The sequence below is a fragment of the Salvelinus fontinalis genome, chromosome 39 (genome assembly GCF_029448725.1).
Source record: "Salvelinus fontinalis isolate EN_2023a chromosome 39, ASM2944872v1, whole genome shotgun sequence".
Classification (NCBI taxonomy): Eukaryota; Metazoa; Chordata; class Actinopteri; order Salmoniformes; family Salmonidae; genus Salvelinus; species Salvelinus fontinalis.
In genome coordinates this window covers 9662809-9683160 of record NC_074703.1, presented here as the reverse complement: position 1 = coordinate 9683160, position 20352 = coordinate 9662809, and the positions used below count along the sequence as shown (strand labels likewise).

The window sequence follows — 20352 nt, the reverse complement described above, 5'->3', positions numbered from 1 at the left end:
AAAAACAATATGCGCATTTTCCCACCAGAGATGTGTTTTCATCAAATTGACTTGTTGCAGATAAGAGGCTGTGCACATACAAAAAAACTTTTACAATTAAATTCCCATGTACTAAATAAAAACTACAAGTTAAATAGGTTTCCATTGCATTTCCCACTCTACTGATGGCTTTGTCACACAAAATGTTGCGTTATATAGTGAATGTGCCCACTCTGGTATTGGTACTGCTCTCTAGCCAACAGCTCTCAGGATACAGTACGGTTAAGGGTATTGCCTACACATGATGAGATTTATGAACAAAAGAGCAAGACTATTTTCATTTGTCGAATGGCTGCCAAGCATTGATCATCATGTCACCTGAATCAGACCCTCAACATTTATTGGAAAGGAGCATCAAGATCATCACTGTGCACTTTCACCACCTTGTGAAGTTCATCGTCATTTATTTCATCTGTAGCCTAAAAATGCAGGATTTCCTGACGAGTTGTAAGTGGGAGGACCACAGAACATGTCATGACTCCAAGTTTACATTCATTATTTTATTAATATTAGTGTATGTTTCCACCGCCATTTCTCGCATAATCCATTTTACTGACACAAAAAGATCCCACCTTGTTTTGTCGACATTTGGAAAGTTTACTAACAAATTAGGTGTTTCCATCAGGCCTGTCGTGACATTTTCTATCCGACATGTACTTTACTCCCATAAAAAGGTTGGATGGAAACTTACCATTAGGACTTACCATTGCTAAGATCTTATTTTCAAGTGATTGAAAAAGGTCACAGACAAGTCAACGTTAATCCCTGGTCAATAATGACACCAAATCACCTGTCTGGATTCTTAAAATCAACACGTTTTGTCCAATATCTCAAGATAGGGTGGTCATATTGTTATGACATTTTCAAGGCTGATGGAGAACACAGAGATTATTCAAATTAAATGAAAATGAAATATTATGCAAATTATACACTTAATATACACATTAGGCAGTACAGAATACATAATTACAGTAATTTAAGCCCAATCATTTAAGGTAGGGTGGTCATATTATTAACACATTTTCGTGCAAAACTGAGAGTACGTAACAATTTCTGAAATTAGAATACAACTTTTATACTTTTTTATGCTAATTAGATACTTCATATGATAATAAGCCTGTACAGAATGTAATAATTACAGCATGTTAAGCTCATTCATTTAAAGTAAGGTGTTCATATTGTTAACATATATTGTCGAGTAAGGTGCCATCCATGTGTGTGTGTGCACACATACATACATACCAGGGATGGTAACAAAGTACATATAATTGGCATTCCATAGTAATGAACAAAAAGGCTTACTATTTACCAATTAGTAACTGTTAGGTTGAATATATCACTGTTATATTGTATTCAGTAGGCCAACTGATTAGAGTGACAAATAATACACCCAACCCTGTGCCCATCTGCCACCTGCATATACACAGAGGCTCACTTCTCAGCACCCCGACCAAAACACCACTTCACACACAGCCTAACACAGACACACACTTCTCAGCACCCCGACCAAAACACCACTTCACACACAGCCTAACACAGACACACACTTCTCAGCACCCCGACCAAAACACCACTTCACACACAGCCTAACACAGACACACACTTCTCAGCACCCCGACCAAAACTCCACGTCACACACAGCCTAACACAGACACACACTTCTCACTAAGTCTATACTGTAACACAGAAGGCTACTAGTCTAATAACATAGCTTACTTCTAAAGCAGGAAACACACCGAGAATCTCACTGGCAAAATGTACTTATCACAGTGGGAGTCCCTTCCTTCTCTTGCTAGACAAAAGCATTACCTGCTGCGTGCCGACTTGGTAGCGATGAACCTACCGATTCAACTTGTAGAATTACAATGCTCATCAGTAACTTTGAACCAATCAGAAAAAAGAGTGAATTTTCTCTGTACATCCACAGATGAGCCAGTCACACTTCATATGAAATGGGTAGCTAGCTAAGTGCACAGACACAGTGCACAAAACATTAAATACTTCCTCCAAGCTAGCTAACCACTGTATCTAGTATTGACATAATAATGAAATCACAATGGATTAGCTAGTTTACCTGAAACTGCTGAGTTAGTGCAGTGTCGTTAGCTAACATTAGAGAGCAACCCAAATGGCACTAGGGGAAAGGGGGATACCTAGTCAGTTGTACAACTGAATGACTTCAACTGAAATGTGTCTTCCGCATTTAACCCAACCCCTTTGAGTTAGAGAGGTGCGGGGGGCTGCTTTAGCATCCACGGCGCCCGGGGAACAGTGGGTTAACTGCCTTGTTCAGGGACAGAACAACAGATTTTTACCTTGTCAGCTCGGGGATTCGATCCAGCAACCTTTTGGGTTACTGGCCCAACGCTCTAACCACTAGGCTACCTGCCGCCCCTTACTATTACCTATATACTGTAGTTCACTACTTTACATAGACCATAGAGCTCTGGTCAAAAGTAGTGCACTATATCGGGAACAAGGTGCCATTTGGGACGCAGCTTGTCATTCGAAACAGGATATTTCATAGCGATTGCCAGCCAGGATACACCTCCACAGACCTCAAACCATTTCCAGAATTGTCTCAACGCAGCAGAAGCAAATTCACAGTCTACAGTTCCAGTCAGACTGTTCCAGTCAGACTTCTGATGACTAGATGAGGGTATAGTGATGAACTGTTAGTTTGACAGATATTGCCTTTAAATGGGTCATAATACAGAGACAGTATAAGAATTCAGTACTCAGCTACACTGATAATTATCCTGTTAGACAGCAGCCCACACACACCAGAGAGAGAGAGAGAGAGAGAGAGTAAACACTGAGTTTAAAGAAGGTTATACTGTAACTAGACAATCAGCTCTCATGACTGTACTTTTGGTTGACCTCTGTTACAGACACACTCCTACAATTAGCTCTGTGTACTAAGCAAGGATGGGTTGATGAGTTGAGGTTGATGAGTTGAGGACGGGGGGGACGGGGGGGGGGGCAGGTTACTGGCAGGAAGGAAGGGAAGGCTCAAGAGGCCTCGTTTTTGCTGGAGAGATAGACAGAGAGGGTAAACCCAGGCAATGGGTCACGATCCTGAATTTTTCATCGCCAGTCACATCCAATTACAGATGACAGAGGAGAGGAGACAGGCTCTAATAGGAGGATGCAGAGGCAGAACTATGGCTGCAACTGTCTCCCTGTGTGTGTGTGTGTGTGTGTGTGTGTGTGTGTGTGTGTGTGTGTGTGTGTGTGTGTGTGTGTGTGTGTGTGTGTGTGTGTGTGTGTGTGTGTGTGTGTGTGTGTGTGTGTGTGTGTGTGTGTGTGTGTGTGTGTGTGTGTGTGTGTGTGTGTGTGTGTGTGTGTGTGTGTGTGTGTGTGTGTGTGAGAGAGAGAGACTGCAGTAGAGTAGTGTGTTAGTGGGCCATGGAGGCGTGATGGTGGGAGGATGAGGTTGGCACGCGCTGGGCTCTGTGGGTGTTATACGTGGCATATGTGAAGAGAGAGAGAGGAGGGGTGCAGCTGCTGGGGGTGGACAAGTAGAGACGGGAATTGGTGAAACCAGTGGGTATTGAGGGAAGGAAGAGCTATGGGTGTCGATGGTTCTTCAAAGGCATATCAGGGGGGCAGTGCACGTACTTATGGAACACCAGCACAGCAGAGCTAAAGGACAGGGGAGTCACTGACACAACATGGACGGGGTGTTCTAGAATGTCGCAGTCAGATCAAAGGAGATTGAGATGCAGTGGGTGGAGACCTTCTCCGTCCTTCTCCCAGTGTCTCCATTGATCCTCTACCTCTCTATCGAACTCCTTAGAGGCCATCTGTGCTGGGAGTAACATCTTTGGGTGATTTGTCAGTCAAATCAGATGAGGGGGGAGCGAGAGAGAGAGATGCTGTGTGTTTGTCAGTACTTTGTAGTGAGAGTGGAGAAACACTGTAGTCATTTCTGTAGCTGAATAAACTGGGCCATCAGCACACACACAGAGAATGAACCACACACAGACACACAGAGAATGAACCACACACACACAGAGAGAGAGAATGAACCACACAGCATAAGCTTACATACTCCGAGCCATCACAAAGCAGCTCTGAAGATCACAACGGACTTTGGCTTTGATCAGAGACAGCATTTTACAGAGAGAACTCCCGGGACTCTATTTCATCTGGGTATAGCTAGCTGTACCTAGCTCAAGTCCTTCAGACTAGCTACCAAACCCAATTAACTAGACCAGCTATGGCTAACTCACAGCTACAACAGCTAACTAGCCCCATCCACTCTGCCAGAGCAGCTTTGGCTAACTCAATTTATCTTGAACAGCAAGTCAACACAGACAGCTGTGGCTAACCCAAACTCACCTGCACATACTGTAACTACAATACTGTCTCACCTCTACCTGTTAAACTCTGTCGCACCTACACCCAGTGTTCATTTTGTCAACGAAAAAACACCTATTTATCAGAAGAAATTGACAAGACAGCAGTCTAAAAGACACGCCACACCCGGAACACACAGCCTACATCAGCTGGTGCGCTGCAGAGGAGCAAGCGATGAGTGGCTCCGATTATACACATCGTGAAGCCGACTCTCTTGCTTCCCCGTGGCTAACCAGTCACCACCAGTCTTCTAGTTAGCTACCCTTTGCATGGTTAAGAAAGAAGCTTCTTTACTAAATGAAAAACAACAGCAGCATTGAGTTTAATAGTGAAACAACAGTCTAGTTATGTTTTTCTCTCCCTCTAGTATAGAAAAGTAGGTCGTCTTTGAAAGTGTGGTCTCGTTCAAACCTCCCACTTTCCCCACAGCATTTCATAGCCAGGTTCTGCAGCCACCGTAACCAAGTCTCCCTCTTTTCCTCAGAGAAAACAGCTTGATTCTAGCCTTTACCGTTTAAAAGATATGACCCATATACCAGCTCTACCTTTTTTCTTTCTATCGTGCATTGGTGGGCCGCTTCTTACAGTCATAAAGCATATTGCGGGCTGTTCTAAAATTGGACTACTTCCGGACCGAACCTTCAACCATTTGTTTAGGCTACACCAACTACACCAGCTACAGCTAACAACCTGGGACGTAACGTTTTGGAAGATTCTGATAGAAATATGCTACTGTATGTAGAACAAACATGCCTCTCTGACATGTTGAATAAGGAATAACGTCAGTTCTATTCATGGAATTTTCAATCTGCAACGTGGCTCTGGTAACGTGGCTGTTCAGTTGCAAAACATTCTCGAATGTAAAAATATCTAGGACTAGACTAAATAAAATAAAAAAAAGAGTGCAAAAATGAACACTGCCTACACCTGTTAAAAATACAACATTGTACCTACTTTAACCACCCACTGCACACCTCACACTCTCACCTCAAATACAGTATGTCCTGGCTACTTAACATAAGGAACCATACGTGTGATTAGACCATGGCTTAAATGAAGGTTACTACAAGCTTCACTCCGTTGATCTACGTACATGTGTGTGTGCGTGCGTGTACGTGGGTGGAGTGGGATTTTTGGAGTAGCGGATACCTTTTGGTAACATGATATCCTCGCCGGTCCCTCTCCCATTTACACTCCAACGTTTTTTATTTTTGTCTTAACATTTTGTGAAGGCAAGGAAGAGTCACCTTTCCTTGCTAGTAGTAGCTAGGTGGCAGCCTGGCTAGCTGGCTTTAGCCTTGCTAAAAACATAGCGAGCTAGCTAGCCTTTTTAGCTTCCCACATCTCCATGTGAAATAATCAGATTTATAATTTTATAAATATTTTTATACTTGCTGGTGTAACCTAACACATTATTCCAGTTTGATAGGCTCCTTGTGTATTCATTCCCATATCAGCTCAAATATAAAATGTTACCATGTCTTGGTCGTGGAGAAAAAAGCACATGTTTGGTTTACTATTTGAACAGTTACTGAGATTTTATTTGGTTTTAAATGCAAAATAAGCTACTTTGATGAATAGCCTATGTAGCATATAGATCAGATCAAGAAACCAAGCGACAAAACTTTTTAGGTAGTAAAAAAGTATGTTGAATGCCGGAGTGTATTACAACGAGCCGCCCCTTTTGTAACAAAAAACATTGCAACACTCCAAATATTGCGTCTGCATAGAGCTTGTAGTAATTGGCTCAAAGGCCAAATTTAACCTGTGGACTAATGGTCAGTCATACACTGTACATAGGCTAGTTATCATAAAGCAAGTTTTTTTTTGAAGATGGCCCCGAGGAACATGGCTGACGTTTTACATTCTCCCAACCAATTGTGCTATTTTGTTCGTTTTTTTGCGTTTTGTGTAATAATAATGTTGCTGCTACCGTCTCTTATGGACGAAAATAACTCCTGGATATCAGAACAGCGATTACTCACCGCGGACTGGAAGAAACTTTTTCCTTTAACGAGTCCGACAAGAAGGATATCCTGATTTCACTGGAACAGGCCCAGATCCACGCCTTTTGCATGAAGAAAAGACGCAGGAAAAGGGGAATCTGAGAATACGTAGGTGAGCGAGTAAACTCCCTGCCATCCGTTCTTCTTGCTAACGTGCAATCATTGGAAAATAAAATTGATGACCTACGATTAAGATTATCCTACCAACGGGACATCAAAAACTGTAACATCTTATGTTTCACCAAGACGTGGCTGAACGACGAAATGGACAATATAGAACTAGTGGGATTTTCCATGCACCGGCAGAACAGAGATGCTACCTCTGGAAAGAAGAGGGGTGGGGGTGTGTGTCTAGTTGTCAATAACAGCTGTTGCGCGATGTCTAATATTAAAGAAGTCTCGAGGTATTGCTCGCCTGAGGTAGAGTACCTTATGATAAGCTGTCGACCACACTATCTACCAAGAGAGTTCTCATCTGTATTATTTGTAGCCGTCTATTTACCACCAGAAAGCGAAGCTGGCACTAAGACCGCTCACAACCAACTCTATAGTGGCCGGGGACTTTAATGCAGGCAAACTTAAATCTGTTTTACCAAAATTTTACCAACATGTCACATGTGGAACCAGAGAAAAGAAAATCCTAGACCACCTTTACTCCACACACAGAGATGCATACAAAGCTCTTCCCCGCCCTCCATTTGGCAAATCTGACCATAATTCTATCCTCCTGATTCCTGCTTACAAGCAAAAACTAAAACAGGAAGTACCAGTGACTCGCTCAATACAGAAATGGTCAGATGATGCGGATGCTACACTACAGGACTGTTTTCCTAGCATAGACTGGAATATGTTTCAGGATTCATCCAATGGCATTGAGGAGTACACCACCTCAGTCATTGGCTTCATCAATAAGTGCATCGACGACATCGTCCCCACAGTGACTGTACGTACATATCCCAAGCAGAAGCCATGGATTACAGGCAACATCCGCATCAAGCTAAAGGCTAGAGCTACCGCTTTCAAGGAGTGGGAGACTAATCTGGACGCTTACAAGAAATCCCGCTATGCGCTCAGATGAACCATCAAACAAGCAAAGCGTCAATACAGGATTAAGATTGAATCCTACTACACCGGCTCTGACGCTCGTCGGATGTGGCCCGGCTTGGAAACTATTACGGATTACAAAGGGAAACCCAGACGCGAGCCTACCAGACAAGCTAAATGCCTTGTATGCTCGTTTTAAGGCAAGCAACACTGAAGCATACACGAGAGCACCAGCTGTTCTGGATGAGTGTGTGATAATGCTCTCGGTAGCCAATGTGAACAAAACCTTTAAATAGGTCAACATTCACAAAGCCGCTGGACCAGACGGATTACCAGGACGTGTACTCAAAGCATGCGCGGACCAAATGTCAAGTGTCTTCACTGACATTTTCAACCTCTCCCTGACCAAGTCTGTAATACCTACATGTTTCAAGCAGACCACCATAGTCCCTGTGCCCAAGGAAGCAAAGGTAACCTGCCTAAATGATTACCACCCCGTGGCACTCACGTCGGTAGCCTTGAAGTGCTTTGAAAGACTGGTCATGGCTCACATCAACAGCATCCTCCTGGACACCCTAGACCAACTCCAATTCGCATACCGCTCCAACAGATCCACAGATGACGCAAGCTCAATCGCACTCCACACTGCCCTTTCTCGCCTGGACAAAATTAACACCTATTTGAGAATGCTGTTCATTGACTACAGCTCAGCGTTCAACACCATTGTGCCCATGAAGCTCATCAATAAGCTAAGGACTCTGGGACTAAACATCTCCCTCTGCAAATGGATTCTGGACTTCCTGACGGGCCGCCACCAGGTGGTAAGAGTAGGCAAAACACGTCTGCACGCTGATCCTTAACACTGGGGCCCCTCAGGGGTGTGTACTTAGTCCCTTCCTGTATTCCCTGTTCACCCACGACTGCGTGGCCAAACACGACTCCAACACCATCATTAAGTTTGCTGATGACACAACAGTGGTAGGCCTGATCACCGACAACGATGAGACGGCCTATAGGGAGGAGGTGTGAGGAATGTGAGGAAGACAAATGAGCTATTCGTGGACTACAGGAAAGGGCGGGCCTAACAGGCCCCCATTAACATCGACGGGGCTGTAGTGGAGCGGGTCGAGAATTTCAAGTTCCTTGGTGTCCACATCACCAACGAACTATTATCGTCCAAACATACCAAGACAGTCGTGAAGAGGGCTCAACAAAACCTTTTCCCCCTCAGGAGACTGAAAAGATTTGGCATTGGTCCCCAGATCCTCAAAAGGTTCTACAGCTGCACCATTGAGAGCATCCTGACTGGTTGCATCACCGCCTGGTATGGCAACTGCTCGGCATCTGACCGCAATGCGCTACAGAGGGTAGTGCGTATGGCCAATACATCACTGGGGCCAAGCTTCCTGCCATCCAGGACCTATACAATAGAGGAAAGCCCATAAAATTGTCAGAGACTCCAGTAACCCAAGTCATAGACTGTTTTCTCTGCTACCGCACTGCAAGCGGTACCGGAACGCCAAGTCTAGGACCAAAAGGCTCCTCAACAGCTTCTACCCCCAAGCCATAAGACTGCTGAACAATTAATACATTCGCCACCGGACAATTTACGTTGACCCCCCCCTCCCTTTTGTACACTGCTGCTTCTCGCTGTTTATTATCTATGCATTGTCACTTCACCCCAACCTACATGTACAAATTACCTCAACTAACCTGTACCCCCGCACACTGACTCAGTACCGGTGCTCCCTGCCTTGTTATTGTTATTCTTATTGTGTTACTTTTTATTCTAGTCTACTTGGTATATATTTTCTTAACTCTTCTTGACCTGCACTGTTGGGTTAAGGGCTTGTAAGTAAGCATTTCACGGTAAAGTCTACACTTGTTGTATTCGGCACATGACACAAATAAAGTGATTTGATTTGTTAAAGGATTCACACAAAGGTCATAGGTTACATTACAAATACATAGGCTGAATGTCCAATTCAAACAAAACAACATGATGTTTAATGCCAGGAAAACCCCTGGGGATTTGAAAGCTGAAAGAATGCATACAGAATTCCCATTGTTCTGATGACTGACTATTTACCCAGCATCAGCATTTATATTTGGATGTGTAAATCCAATATTTAAATCATATTAAGAGTTTATGAATGTAATATTCACAGAGCTCTGTGATCCAGCTAGCTTACAGTCTCTGCTGGATGACGTCCCTGAGTAGTGTCACTATGGAAGGCTGGCAGGCTGTCTCTCCATCCCTCTGAGATGAAGGCTCTCTGTTAATCCGTCTGTTCTGGTAAACACAGGCCTCGCTGACTGGCTAACACAAACACACAGACACACAAACAGACACCCACACACATACACTGGCAGAGCCTTTATGGCTCACACACTCACGAACACAACATTTGTGTGTACACATCCATGGAGTCATTGGTATGTAATACACACACACAGGCACACAAACAACACACACATGATTGTGTGATAAGCACACACACACAAACAAACACACACACTAACCTGCAGGGTCCATGACCTCCTCGATGACCGGTGGCAGGCGTAGTCCGTCCATGGTTGCCCTGGCGACTCAGTGTGGGGGATTAGGGGGGAGGTGTCGTGTGGGTCCAGACGCTCTCTTGCACTGCAGAGGTCGAGTGATGGATGAGTATAGGGGGACAGGGGGAGGATGACACAGACGAAGCCCAGGAAGGCTCCTCACGCTCCGGGTAGACTCAGCCGCAGCAGCCCCTCCATCCTGGAGGTGAGAGAGACGCACGGACGCTGGAGAGCAAAGAGATAAACTGAGCGAGGGACCGCAGTCTGAGATGCATGCAACAAAGAGACAAACGGTACAGCTCTCTCTCTCTCTCTGAAACTCACTCAGATGCTGCACAATTCACTCTCTAGACCTCCTTTTGTTTTCATACTGCACTCATGTCTCCTTTTTACTTGAGCTATTATTCTATAACCGTTTCTGTCCTTTTCTCTCTCTCTCCCTTTACCACTGACCAATTCTCTCTCTCTCATTTGCATGGTTGGTCCTTCTACTGGTTTCTCTCCCGTCTCGGTCTGGGTATCAAGCACGTTTGATGCCCATGCTTTTCCATTCCATCTCTCGCTCTACCTCTCCCTCTCTATTTCCCTTTATCTGCTCTTTCTGCTTCTTTAACCACACGGGTCAAATCAAAGGCATTCCTTTCACCGTCTAGCACACGTATCTGTAAGCGCAAATATCAAGTAAATATAGACACACACACACACACACACTGTATTTACCTTTAATGAGAGTCAGACCTTGGAGCTCTGGATGCTGACAACCTATTCTCCTGCAGCTTGCAATTCATTTTCTGTCGGTCGTTCACTCCTCCCTCCCTCCATCCTCTCTCTCTCTCTCTCTCACACACTCTCTCTCACACACACACACACTCTCTCTCCCTCCGATTCTCTTTTCTCATTGTGTTAACTATGCAGGCCTCAGTAGTAAAGGTTCTCATACTAAATACTGCCGTCTGTTTAATTCCTCTCCTATCCTCTCCTTCTATCTTTCCTTACAGATTAAAACGGCTTAACCCTTCCCTTACCTGCTGTTGGGCCGTCAGCTGTGATCAATGAGCATAGCTAATTTCATCCAGCCATCGAACCTGAACAAGAGAGCACAGATTGTATGTCATGAATACACAATGAACTTATGATGTGAGTGATTTAACCCTTCGCTTCACTGAGAACAGGTACTGGGAGAGAGACTGATGAGGTAGGACTCTTGTGGGTTCTCACAGCTGCAGTGTACCTTCAGAGAGACATGAAACACTACGGGGGAAATATGTACAGGTTTATGGTATCTGTCATTCTGCAAGTAGCATTTTGTAATATCTACAATGCCTTTAAAAGCTTTGTGTAGCAAGAACCTTTAATATTCATGACAATCAGAATGGCATCAAATGGAACTAAAGTAGGCTACTTGTCAGTGCTGATTATTCTCAAACTATTCATTACGAATTTTGTTCAGTCATGGAAATAAAATTGCTGAAAACAAATTGTCTCCCAATTTAAAAAGAAGATGGAGAACAAGCTATGAAGAAAAAATACTGAAGTTTTGGTGAAGGTAAAGCCAACTAGCGCAAAGATAATATTGCGATATTGTCAAAACGATAAGATATATCGTCAAAAAAGTAAAAATGTAAATAATTATGGTATCTGTCATTCGGCAAGCCTTTGAAAGCTTTTCTCCTTCGTGTTGCAAGAACCCTTAACATTCATAGCTATCAGAATGTCATCAAATGGAACCGTAGTAGGCTATTTGTCAGTGTTGATTATTGTCAACAGATGTAACTATGTGCTCTCAGCTTTGACATGTTGTCATTGTGAGCACAAAGGTCATGAAGTAACAAACTGAGTAACACTCCACAATACACAATGACTCACAACAGGCAGGCCTCACGTTATAAAAATGGAACTGCGACGAGCTCAGAGCATCACACGAATCGAGGCGGAGGGGTTGCTAGGCAACCAAGTCCACTGGACCGCATCACATGAAATAGGCTAGATGCAAATTGTTCAAGCTAAAAACAAAACTACAGAGAAAAGTGAAACATTCTTAACAGTCAAACCTCATCTTTCCTTGTGAGATGTCGACTGTTGAGGGGGTTTTAAGATGGTCCTTACTAGCCAGACTAAAAGTTTTAGGAAAGACTACAGAAGTTCAATGTTGACTTTGAAGGATTTTTCATCTTTACCAGAACACCCTGCTATCCTCTGCCCTGTGGGTTTTTTCTCTATCAGATGGTGAGTCAGTAAACCTGACTACTGTGAGTGTGACTGAGCTGCTGTGCATCGCTGTGCAACACTGCAGCAGAAGTTATATAAGGGAGGCTTTCAGAGGACCAGAGAGAGAAAGAACACTACTGAGTGAAAGGAAGAGGGAAGGGAGTGTACCCAGAATTTTGACAAATGGCATAAGTAGAATTGCATAAGCTAGCAACACATATAGGTATCTCCTGTCATCACTTCTCTGGGAAACACAGACGTTCACATTTAAACAGGCAGGGAAATGGAGTGTGTCCATTGCCATTAAGTCAGGTTTATGCTAACACACACACAAACAGTGCAGGTCCATTTGGTAAAAAGGAGTTGTGGCTCGGAGAAAACATCAACACCATAAAAAAGGCATATCCTCTAATTGTTTTTCTGTTTCCTATTTCCACCAGCCATAGGAGCAGCTGACAGATCTGCTCCATATCAAAACACGGGCAACAGTTTACAGTCAGGTGCCCCAGTTAGCATGGGAGAGAGTGAAACTGGGTATTCCCAGCTGGAGCGCGGTTGCCCTGGGCGCAAGGCAGAGCACTCTGTTGGAAACACATTGTGACCTTGTTCGACACAGCTGGGCCAGAGTTGGGATCAACAGAAGTGTCATTACAATACCCTTTCTATATTGTATATCTATATTAATATGCCTTAGTACCATAGTGAGGTGAAGGAATATTATTGTACCTAAGGAGATTCTTGTAGTGAAAAAACGTGGAATGTGTGTAATAACTATATTTTCTGTGTTTTAAACCAGCATGGCTATAATAAATCTAATCAAATTGTATTAGTCACATGCTACGAATACAACAGGTGTAGACCTTACAGTGGAATGCTTACTTACAAGCCCCTAACCAACAATGCAGTTTAACAAATACGAATAAGAAATAAAAATAACTAATTAAAGAGCACCAGTAAAATAACAATAGCGAGACTACATCCTACGTACTGGTACAGAGTCAATGTGCAGGGGGACCGGTTAGTCGAGGTAATTGACGTAATATGTACATGTATGTAGAGTTATTAAAGTGACTATGCATAGATGATAACAGAGAGTAGCAGTGGTGTAAAAGAGGGGGTGGGGGGGAATGCAAATAGTCTGGGTAGCCATTTGATTAGATGATCAGGAGTCTTGTGGCTTGGAGGTAGAAGCTTTCTAGAAGCCTCTTGGATCTAGACTTTGCTCTCCGGTACCGCTTGCCATGCGGTAGCAGAGAGAACTGTCTATGACTAGGGTGGCTGGAGTCTCTGACAATTTTTAGGGCCTTCCTCTGACACCGCCTGGTATAGAGGTCCTTGATGGCAGGAAGCTTGGCCCCAGTGATGTACTGGGCTGTACGCACTACCCTCTGTAGTGCCTTGCGGTCGGAGGCCGAGCAGTTGCCATACTGGGAGGTGATGCAACCAGTCAGGATGCTCTCTCAGCTGTAGAACCTTTTGAGGATCTGAGAACCCATGCCAAATCTTTTCAGTCTCCTGAGGGGGAATAGGTTTTGTTGTGCCCTCTTCACGACTGCCTTGGTGTGCTTAGACCATGTTAGTTTGTTGATAATGTGGACACCAAGGAACTTAAAGCTCTCAACCTGCTCCACTACAGCCCCATTGATGAGAATGGGGGTGTGCTCGGTCCTCCTTTTCCTGTAGTCCACAATCATCTCATTTGTCTTGATCACGTTGAGGGAGAGGTTGTTGTCCTGGCACCACACGGTCAGGTCACTGACCTCCTCCCTATAGGCTGTCTCGTGGTTATCGGTGATCAGGCCTACCACTGTTGTGTCATCGGCAAACTTAATGATGGTGTTGGAGTCGTGCCTGGCCGTGCAGTCATGAGTGAACAGGGAGTACAGGAGGGGACTGAGCACGCTCCCCTGCCTTTATTTAACTAGGCAAGTCAGTTAAGAAAAAAACGGCCAAACCCTAACGATGCTTGGCCAGTTGTGTGCCCCCCTATGGGACTCCCAATCACGGCCATAGCGACGCCTCTAGAACTGAAATGTGGTGCCTTAGACTGCTGCGCCACTCTGGAGCCCTAATGTAACCACTTATGAGAATGGAGAATTATGGACACTTATAGTTAGTGTCATAACACCTTCTAAAGCTTGTTATAGAATGTGTACTTCATAGAATGTGTTACCAAATATGTGCGTGTGTGTGTGTGCGTGCGTGTGGCTAGAGAGTGGTGTTCCCTTCCCATGTCCCCCCAAAGAGTATTAGCTCACTCTCCTTATTGAGGGTAAGAGGGTCAACACAAACCAAAACTACACGTTTTACAGAGCAGAGCAACCCTGTCCTATAGGCTACACTGCATTAGCACGAATGTTCATTGTGTAACTCAAAAGGAATATTATTTGAAAGCACAAACTTAACTTAATTACATTATAGGCCTAAGCCTAATACTGACAATCTGATAATAGTTCTCCTATTTCACACATGTACAAGTGCACTTTTGTTGTTGCATATCCCTAGTCCTCCTGAGACACCCTCAGAGAGTGGGGTCAGAGACAGGGACCAGCCATTATTGACAGCCACCCTGGAGCAATTAGAGTTAAGTGCATTGCTAAAGGGCACGTCAACAGATTTTTCACCTAGTCAGCTCTGGGATTTGAACCAGTGACCTTTTGGTTACTGGCCCAACGCATCTAGCCGCTAGGCTACCTGATACCTGCCATAGAGTAAGGCATCATAATCGGGGTGATGGCATCATAAATAAAGTCCGGTGATATTCTAGAATTTTGACAGTGTATATCCCGGGAAACAGAACGCTCAAATGTGCTTTTTCACCAAAAAAGACACCCTAAACTTCATAACACAAACTGCCCTCGTAAGGTAAACATGTATTACAATGTCTCTTAAGAAATCTTCCCAGCGTTTGGCTAGGATCCAGAAAATGCTGGGCGGGATAGGTAAGGCTTTATTACTTTAAAAAGTCAAGTTTGTTTGTAAAAAATGGAAGTCAAAATAAATAAAAAATATATGTTTTGCCTAATAGTTTTAGTCTGTCTTATTTTGAAAACACATAAAACATCCCGCTTCGCCCTGGCTTGCTGCCCTCAGCTGTCCACGTTGTGAAGAACGAGAGGAGGTCATCTGGGCCTTCAGGTGTGGGGAGGTGCCTGAAGCCTGGATGTCCTCCCTCCGTCCTCTCCAGACCAAGGGACCAGTCTGCCAAAGACTGCCTGGAGCTGAAGGACATCTAGGCTTACGTGCTAGTGGACGTGTGGGAGCCCAACATGGAGGCCCTGCAGTAGGTCAGTGTCCCCTTTTCTGCCTCCTCCTCTTCCCCCAGAGAGAGAAGCAGCAAACCTGGCCACATCTGGATCTGGAGAAAGGAGAGGCGCCCTACCCCTACAGCTGCTACTCCAGGTCCAGCCATGTTGAGAGGCATAGGGAGAGCGAGGTGATGCGGCCTGGCTTCTCTGGCGAGAGACACAGCCACCGTGACCCTCACACCCACCACTCCTACCAGAGCCACATGGAGAGAACCAGCAGGACCTCTGCTCCCAGCTGTCCAAGTCCCGTAAGAGGAGCAGGGAGGGTCGGGACGAACTTCAGGTTTCCTCCAGCTGCAACAGTAGCAGAGTTGAGCACTCAGCCTACAGCATGGTGCACCCAAGGCACTGAAATTACTTTGAATTAGATATTTTCAAATTAGTTTAATTTAGAGCTAAATATGAGTTACTTGTTGTTTAACTCTTGAGTGTCTGCCTGATATTTTCTCCCAAAAGCATGCACATATTGTTAATATTCGCCTGTTGTGGAATTGTTAGATATTACCTGTTAGATATTGGTGCACTGTCGGATCTAGAAGTACAAACATTTCACTACACTCACAACAACATCTGCTAACCATGTGTATCTGACCAATACAATTTGTGTGCGATCAAATAAAACATTCCTCAAACATTTGAAGATATGCTTAAGTGGGCAATAGGCTAATATGGTTAGCAAGTTTAGCGCAAAGGGAGTGCGACACAGACTGTGAAATGATCTGGATACTGCAGCCCTGTAGTCTGCTCAGCATATTAAACATGGAAACCATAGAGAGGGAGAAACTAATGTGTTTTACACAGAGAGAGAGTCAATGAAGAACGAAGAAGAAAAAAATGGGGTGGCAAGGAGAAGTCACTGACAGAAAGAGAGAAGGAGAAAGAAAGTGATTGAGACATGAGGTGGTTGAGTGAGGGATAGTGTTGACAGAGAGAAGGAGAGAGAGATTGAGAGGAAAGGATTGAAGAGGAAGAGAGATTTAATTACTGTTCTTGTTCCTCAGTGACCACAGTGGTTTGGAATAGGGAGCCTGCCTATTACTGTCAACACTGCAGGGCCAAAATACACACACACACACACACACACACCTACGCACAGCACACACATGCACAGCACGCACACACACATGCGCACAATACCGAACCCACACACTAGCACCTAAATTGACTTCTAAAAGCCAGATCTGACTTCCTTTTCCAAACTATAACAGAACAGACTATTCCATTTGTGTTTACACGGAATAGTGCCACGCACCGTTTCCTTATGGTGAGCTCACAGGACATTAAGAGGTACATTTAAATGTCACAAAAAGTCTCCAAAGCACCGTAATATCCCTTTATATACAATAACATATAAATGATCTGAGCCATTGAAAACAACCAGAGACAGTTAGATAAGAGATGTCTGTTGAGTGCAGAGCTGTAGTGGGAGGGTGGGATATTAGGGTGAAGGGATTTATCTAAGCTGTTTTCACCTTTGGCTAGGAGACAGCAGATATACACACACACACATGGTTTTTGGTCTAGGCTAACAAAATCAAATCAAATCAAATTTTATTAGTCACATACACATGGTTAGCAGATGTTAATGCGAGTGTAGCGAAATGCTTGTGCTTCTAGTTCCGACAATGCAGTAATAACAACAAGTAATCTAACCTAACAATTCCACAACTACTACCTTATACACGCAAGTGTAAAGGGGTAAAGAATATGTACATAAAGATATATGAATGAGTGATGGTACAGAACGGCATAGGCAAGATGCAGTAGATGGTATAGAGTACGGTATATACATATGAGATGAGTACTGTAGGGTATGTAAACATAAAGTGGCATAGTTTAAAGTGGCTACTGATACATGATTTACATAAAGATGGCAAGATGCAGTAGATGATATAGAGTACAGTATATACATATACATATGAGATGGGTAATGTAGGGTATGTAAACATTATATTAAGTGGCATTGTTTAAAGTGGCTAGTGGTACATTTTTACATAATTTCCATCAATTCCCATTTTTAAAGTGGCTGGAGTTGAGTCAGTATGTTGGCAGCGGCCGCTAAATGTTAGTGGTGGCTGTTTAACAGTCTGATGGCCTTGAGATAGAAGCTGTTTTTCAGTCTCTCGGCCCCTGCTTTGATGCACCTGTACTGACCTCGCCTTCTGGATGATAGCGGGGTGAACAGGCAGTGGCTTGGGTGGTTGTTGTCCTTGATGATCTTTATGGCCTTCCTGTGACATCGGGTGGTGTAGGTGTCCTGGAGGGCAGGTAGTTTGCCCCCGGTGATGCGTTCTGCAGACCTCACTACCCTCTGGAGAGCCTTACGGTTGTGGGCGGAGCAGTTGTCGTACCAGGCGGTGATACAGCCCGACAGGATGCTCTCGATTGTGCATCTGTAGAAGTTTGTGAGTACTTTTGGTGACAAGCCGAATTTCTTCAGCCTCCTGAGGTTGAAGAGGCGCTGCTGCGCCTTCTTCACAACGCTGTCTGTGTGGGTGGACCAATTCAGTTTGTCCGTGATGTGTACACCGAGGAACTTAAAACTTTCCACCTTCTCCACTACTGACCCGTCGATGTGGATAGGGGGGTGCTCCCTCTGCTGTTTCCTGAAGTCCACAATCATCTCCTTTGTTTTGTTGACGTTGAGTGTGAGGTTATTTTCCTGACACCACACTCCGAGGGCCCTCACCTCCTCCCTGTAGGCCGTCTCGTCGTTGTTGGTAATCAAGCCTACCACTGTAGTGTCATCCGCAAACTTTTTTTTTTATCCCCTTTTCTCCCCAATTTTCGTGGTATCCAATCGCTAGTAATTACTATCTTGTCTCATCGCTACAACTCCCGTACGGGCTCAGGAGAGACGAAGGTCGAAAGCCATGCGTCCTCCGAAGCACAACCCAACCTAGCCGCACTGCTTCTTTAACACAGCGCGCCTCCAACCCGGAAGCCAGCCGCACCAATGTGTCGGAGGAAACACCGTGTACCTGTCCCCCTTGGTTAGCGCGCACTGCGCCCGGCCCGCCACAGGAGTCGCTGGAGCGCGATGAGACAAGGATATCCCTACCGGCCAAACCCACCCTAACCCGGACGACGCTAGCCCAATTGTGCGTCGCCCCACGGACCTCCCGGTCGCGGCCGGCTGCGACAGAGCCTGGGCGCGAACCCAGAGACTCTGGTGGCGCAGTTAGCACTGCGATGCAGTGCCCTAGACCACTGTGCCACCCGGGAGGCCCGTCATCCGCAAACTTGATGATTGAGTTGGAGGCGTGCATGGCCACGCAGTCGTGGGTGAACAGGGAGTACAGGAGAGGGCTCAGAACGCCTCCTTGTGGGGCCCCAGTGTTGAGGATCAGCGGGGTGGAGATGTTGTTACCTACCCTCACCACCTGGGGGCGGCCCGTCAGGAAGTCCAGGACCCAGTTGCACAGGGCGGGGTCGAGACCCAGGGTCTCGAGCTTGATGACGAGTTTGGAGGGTACTATGGTGTTAAATGCTGAGCTGTAGTCGATGAACAGCATTCTCACATAGGTATTCCTCTTGTCCAGATGGGTTAGGGCAGTGTGCAGTGTGGTTGCGATTGCGTCGTCTGTGGACCTATTGGGTCGGTAAGCAAATTGGAGTGGGTCTAACACTGGTCCTCACGGCTGTAGTTTGTCTCATCTATAGTGGGGGGGGGGGGTCTGGGCAGCCTTTGTTCATTGATTTAATTTCCTCTAATCATAGTTCTGGATCTGACAGTGCTCATTAGTGTGTGTGTGTTTGAGTGCGTGTGTGTGTGTGTGTGTGTGTGTGTGTGTGTGTGTGTGTGTGTGTGTGTGTGTGTGTGTGTGTGTGTGTGTGTGTGTGTGTGTGTGTTTCCGCCCCGGAGACCAAGGCAGAGCGGCCTGAATAACATTAACATTTAAACCAGCACACTAATAACAGTGCAGCATAATAATCACCACATTCATTTTGCATTACAGCTATACCACACAATGCCTCCTATAACAAGAAATGGCTTCATAACAAATCGCTAACATAAGCCCAGTAATTACCTAAAATCTTTATATCAAAACACTAAACATTAGAGAGACTACACAACCCAGCTTTGCTTGACTCAAATGAACTCTACCACACTAGTTTTAATTCATCAGCAGACTCAGACTCAGTTTACATGATCTAGTTATTATAGCCTGGGTACTGCTTGGGGGCATTTACATTTGCACTTATTGCTGTAGAACAACACAATGCATCTTACCAGAAGGCCTACATTGTACTATGCACTACATGCACTACTACCACATCGGTAAAACAATTCTAAATTAGTTTTAATTTGAAAGTAAAACATATCCCATGAGAAAGAGACAGAGGAAAAGAAAGAGATGAAAAACAGCCTTAGTCATATATTACAACTCCAGTGAAGAGTGATGAAAAGAGAGAGAGAGGAACAGATTATGAGAGAGAGAGAGAGAGAGAGAGAGGGGGGGGGGGGGGGGGGGGGGGGGGAGAGAGAGGGGGGGGGGGGGGGGGAATTTGGGTCAGAGCTGAGTTTAGTGACCAAAGCTCAGTGAGGTGGTGAGAGAGTAACTCTATAATAATAAAATCAAATGTTATTGGCCGCATACACATAGGTATTTTGCAGATGTTATCGCGAGTGTCGTGAAATACTTATGTTTCCCGATCTCTAACAGTGCAGTTATATCCGACAATACTAAATAAAACACGCAAATCCCCAAAAGAAGAAAGGAATTAAGAAATATTTTTTTTTTTTTTTTTTTTTACCTGTTCCCTTTTCCGATGATCTCTTGAACCGTGGAAGTATCTAACCATGTGGACATGTCCGATGAAAT

At 44.8% G+C, this 20352-nt stretch overlaps 1 protein-coding gene across 3 annotated transcripts in view; it reads right to left on the bottom strand.

The window, feature by feature from the left end:
- LOC129838932 (coiled-coil domain-containing protein 136-like) overlaps positions 1-11111 on the bottom strand; it is a 44095-nt gene extending 32984 nt beyond the window's left edge. For 2 of the 3 annotated variants that reach the window (XR_008756935.1, XM_055906202.1), the window contains exon 1: positions 9975-10065. Coding sequence is in view for 2 of the 3 variants with exons in the window: in XM_055906202.1 (XP_055762177.1) it covers positions 9975-10026 (52 nt within the window). In the remaining variant the exon portion in view is untranslated. Of the gene's footprint in view, positions 1-9974; positions 10236-11035 lie in introns of those variants that run through there. The other variant, XM_055906201.1, reaches the window with a different exon arrangement.
- Positions 11112-20352: the final 9241 nt, after the last annotated feature.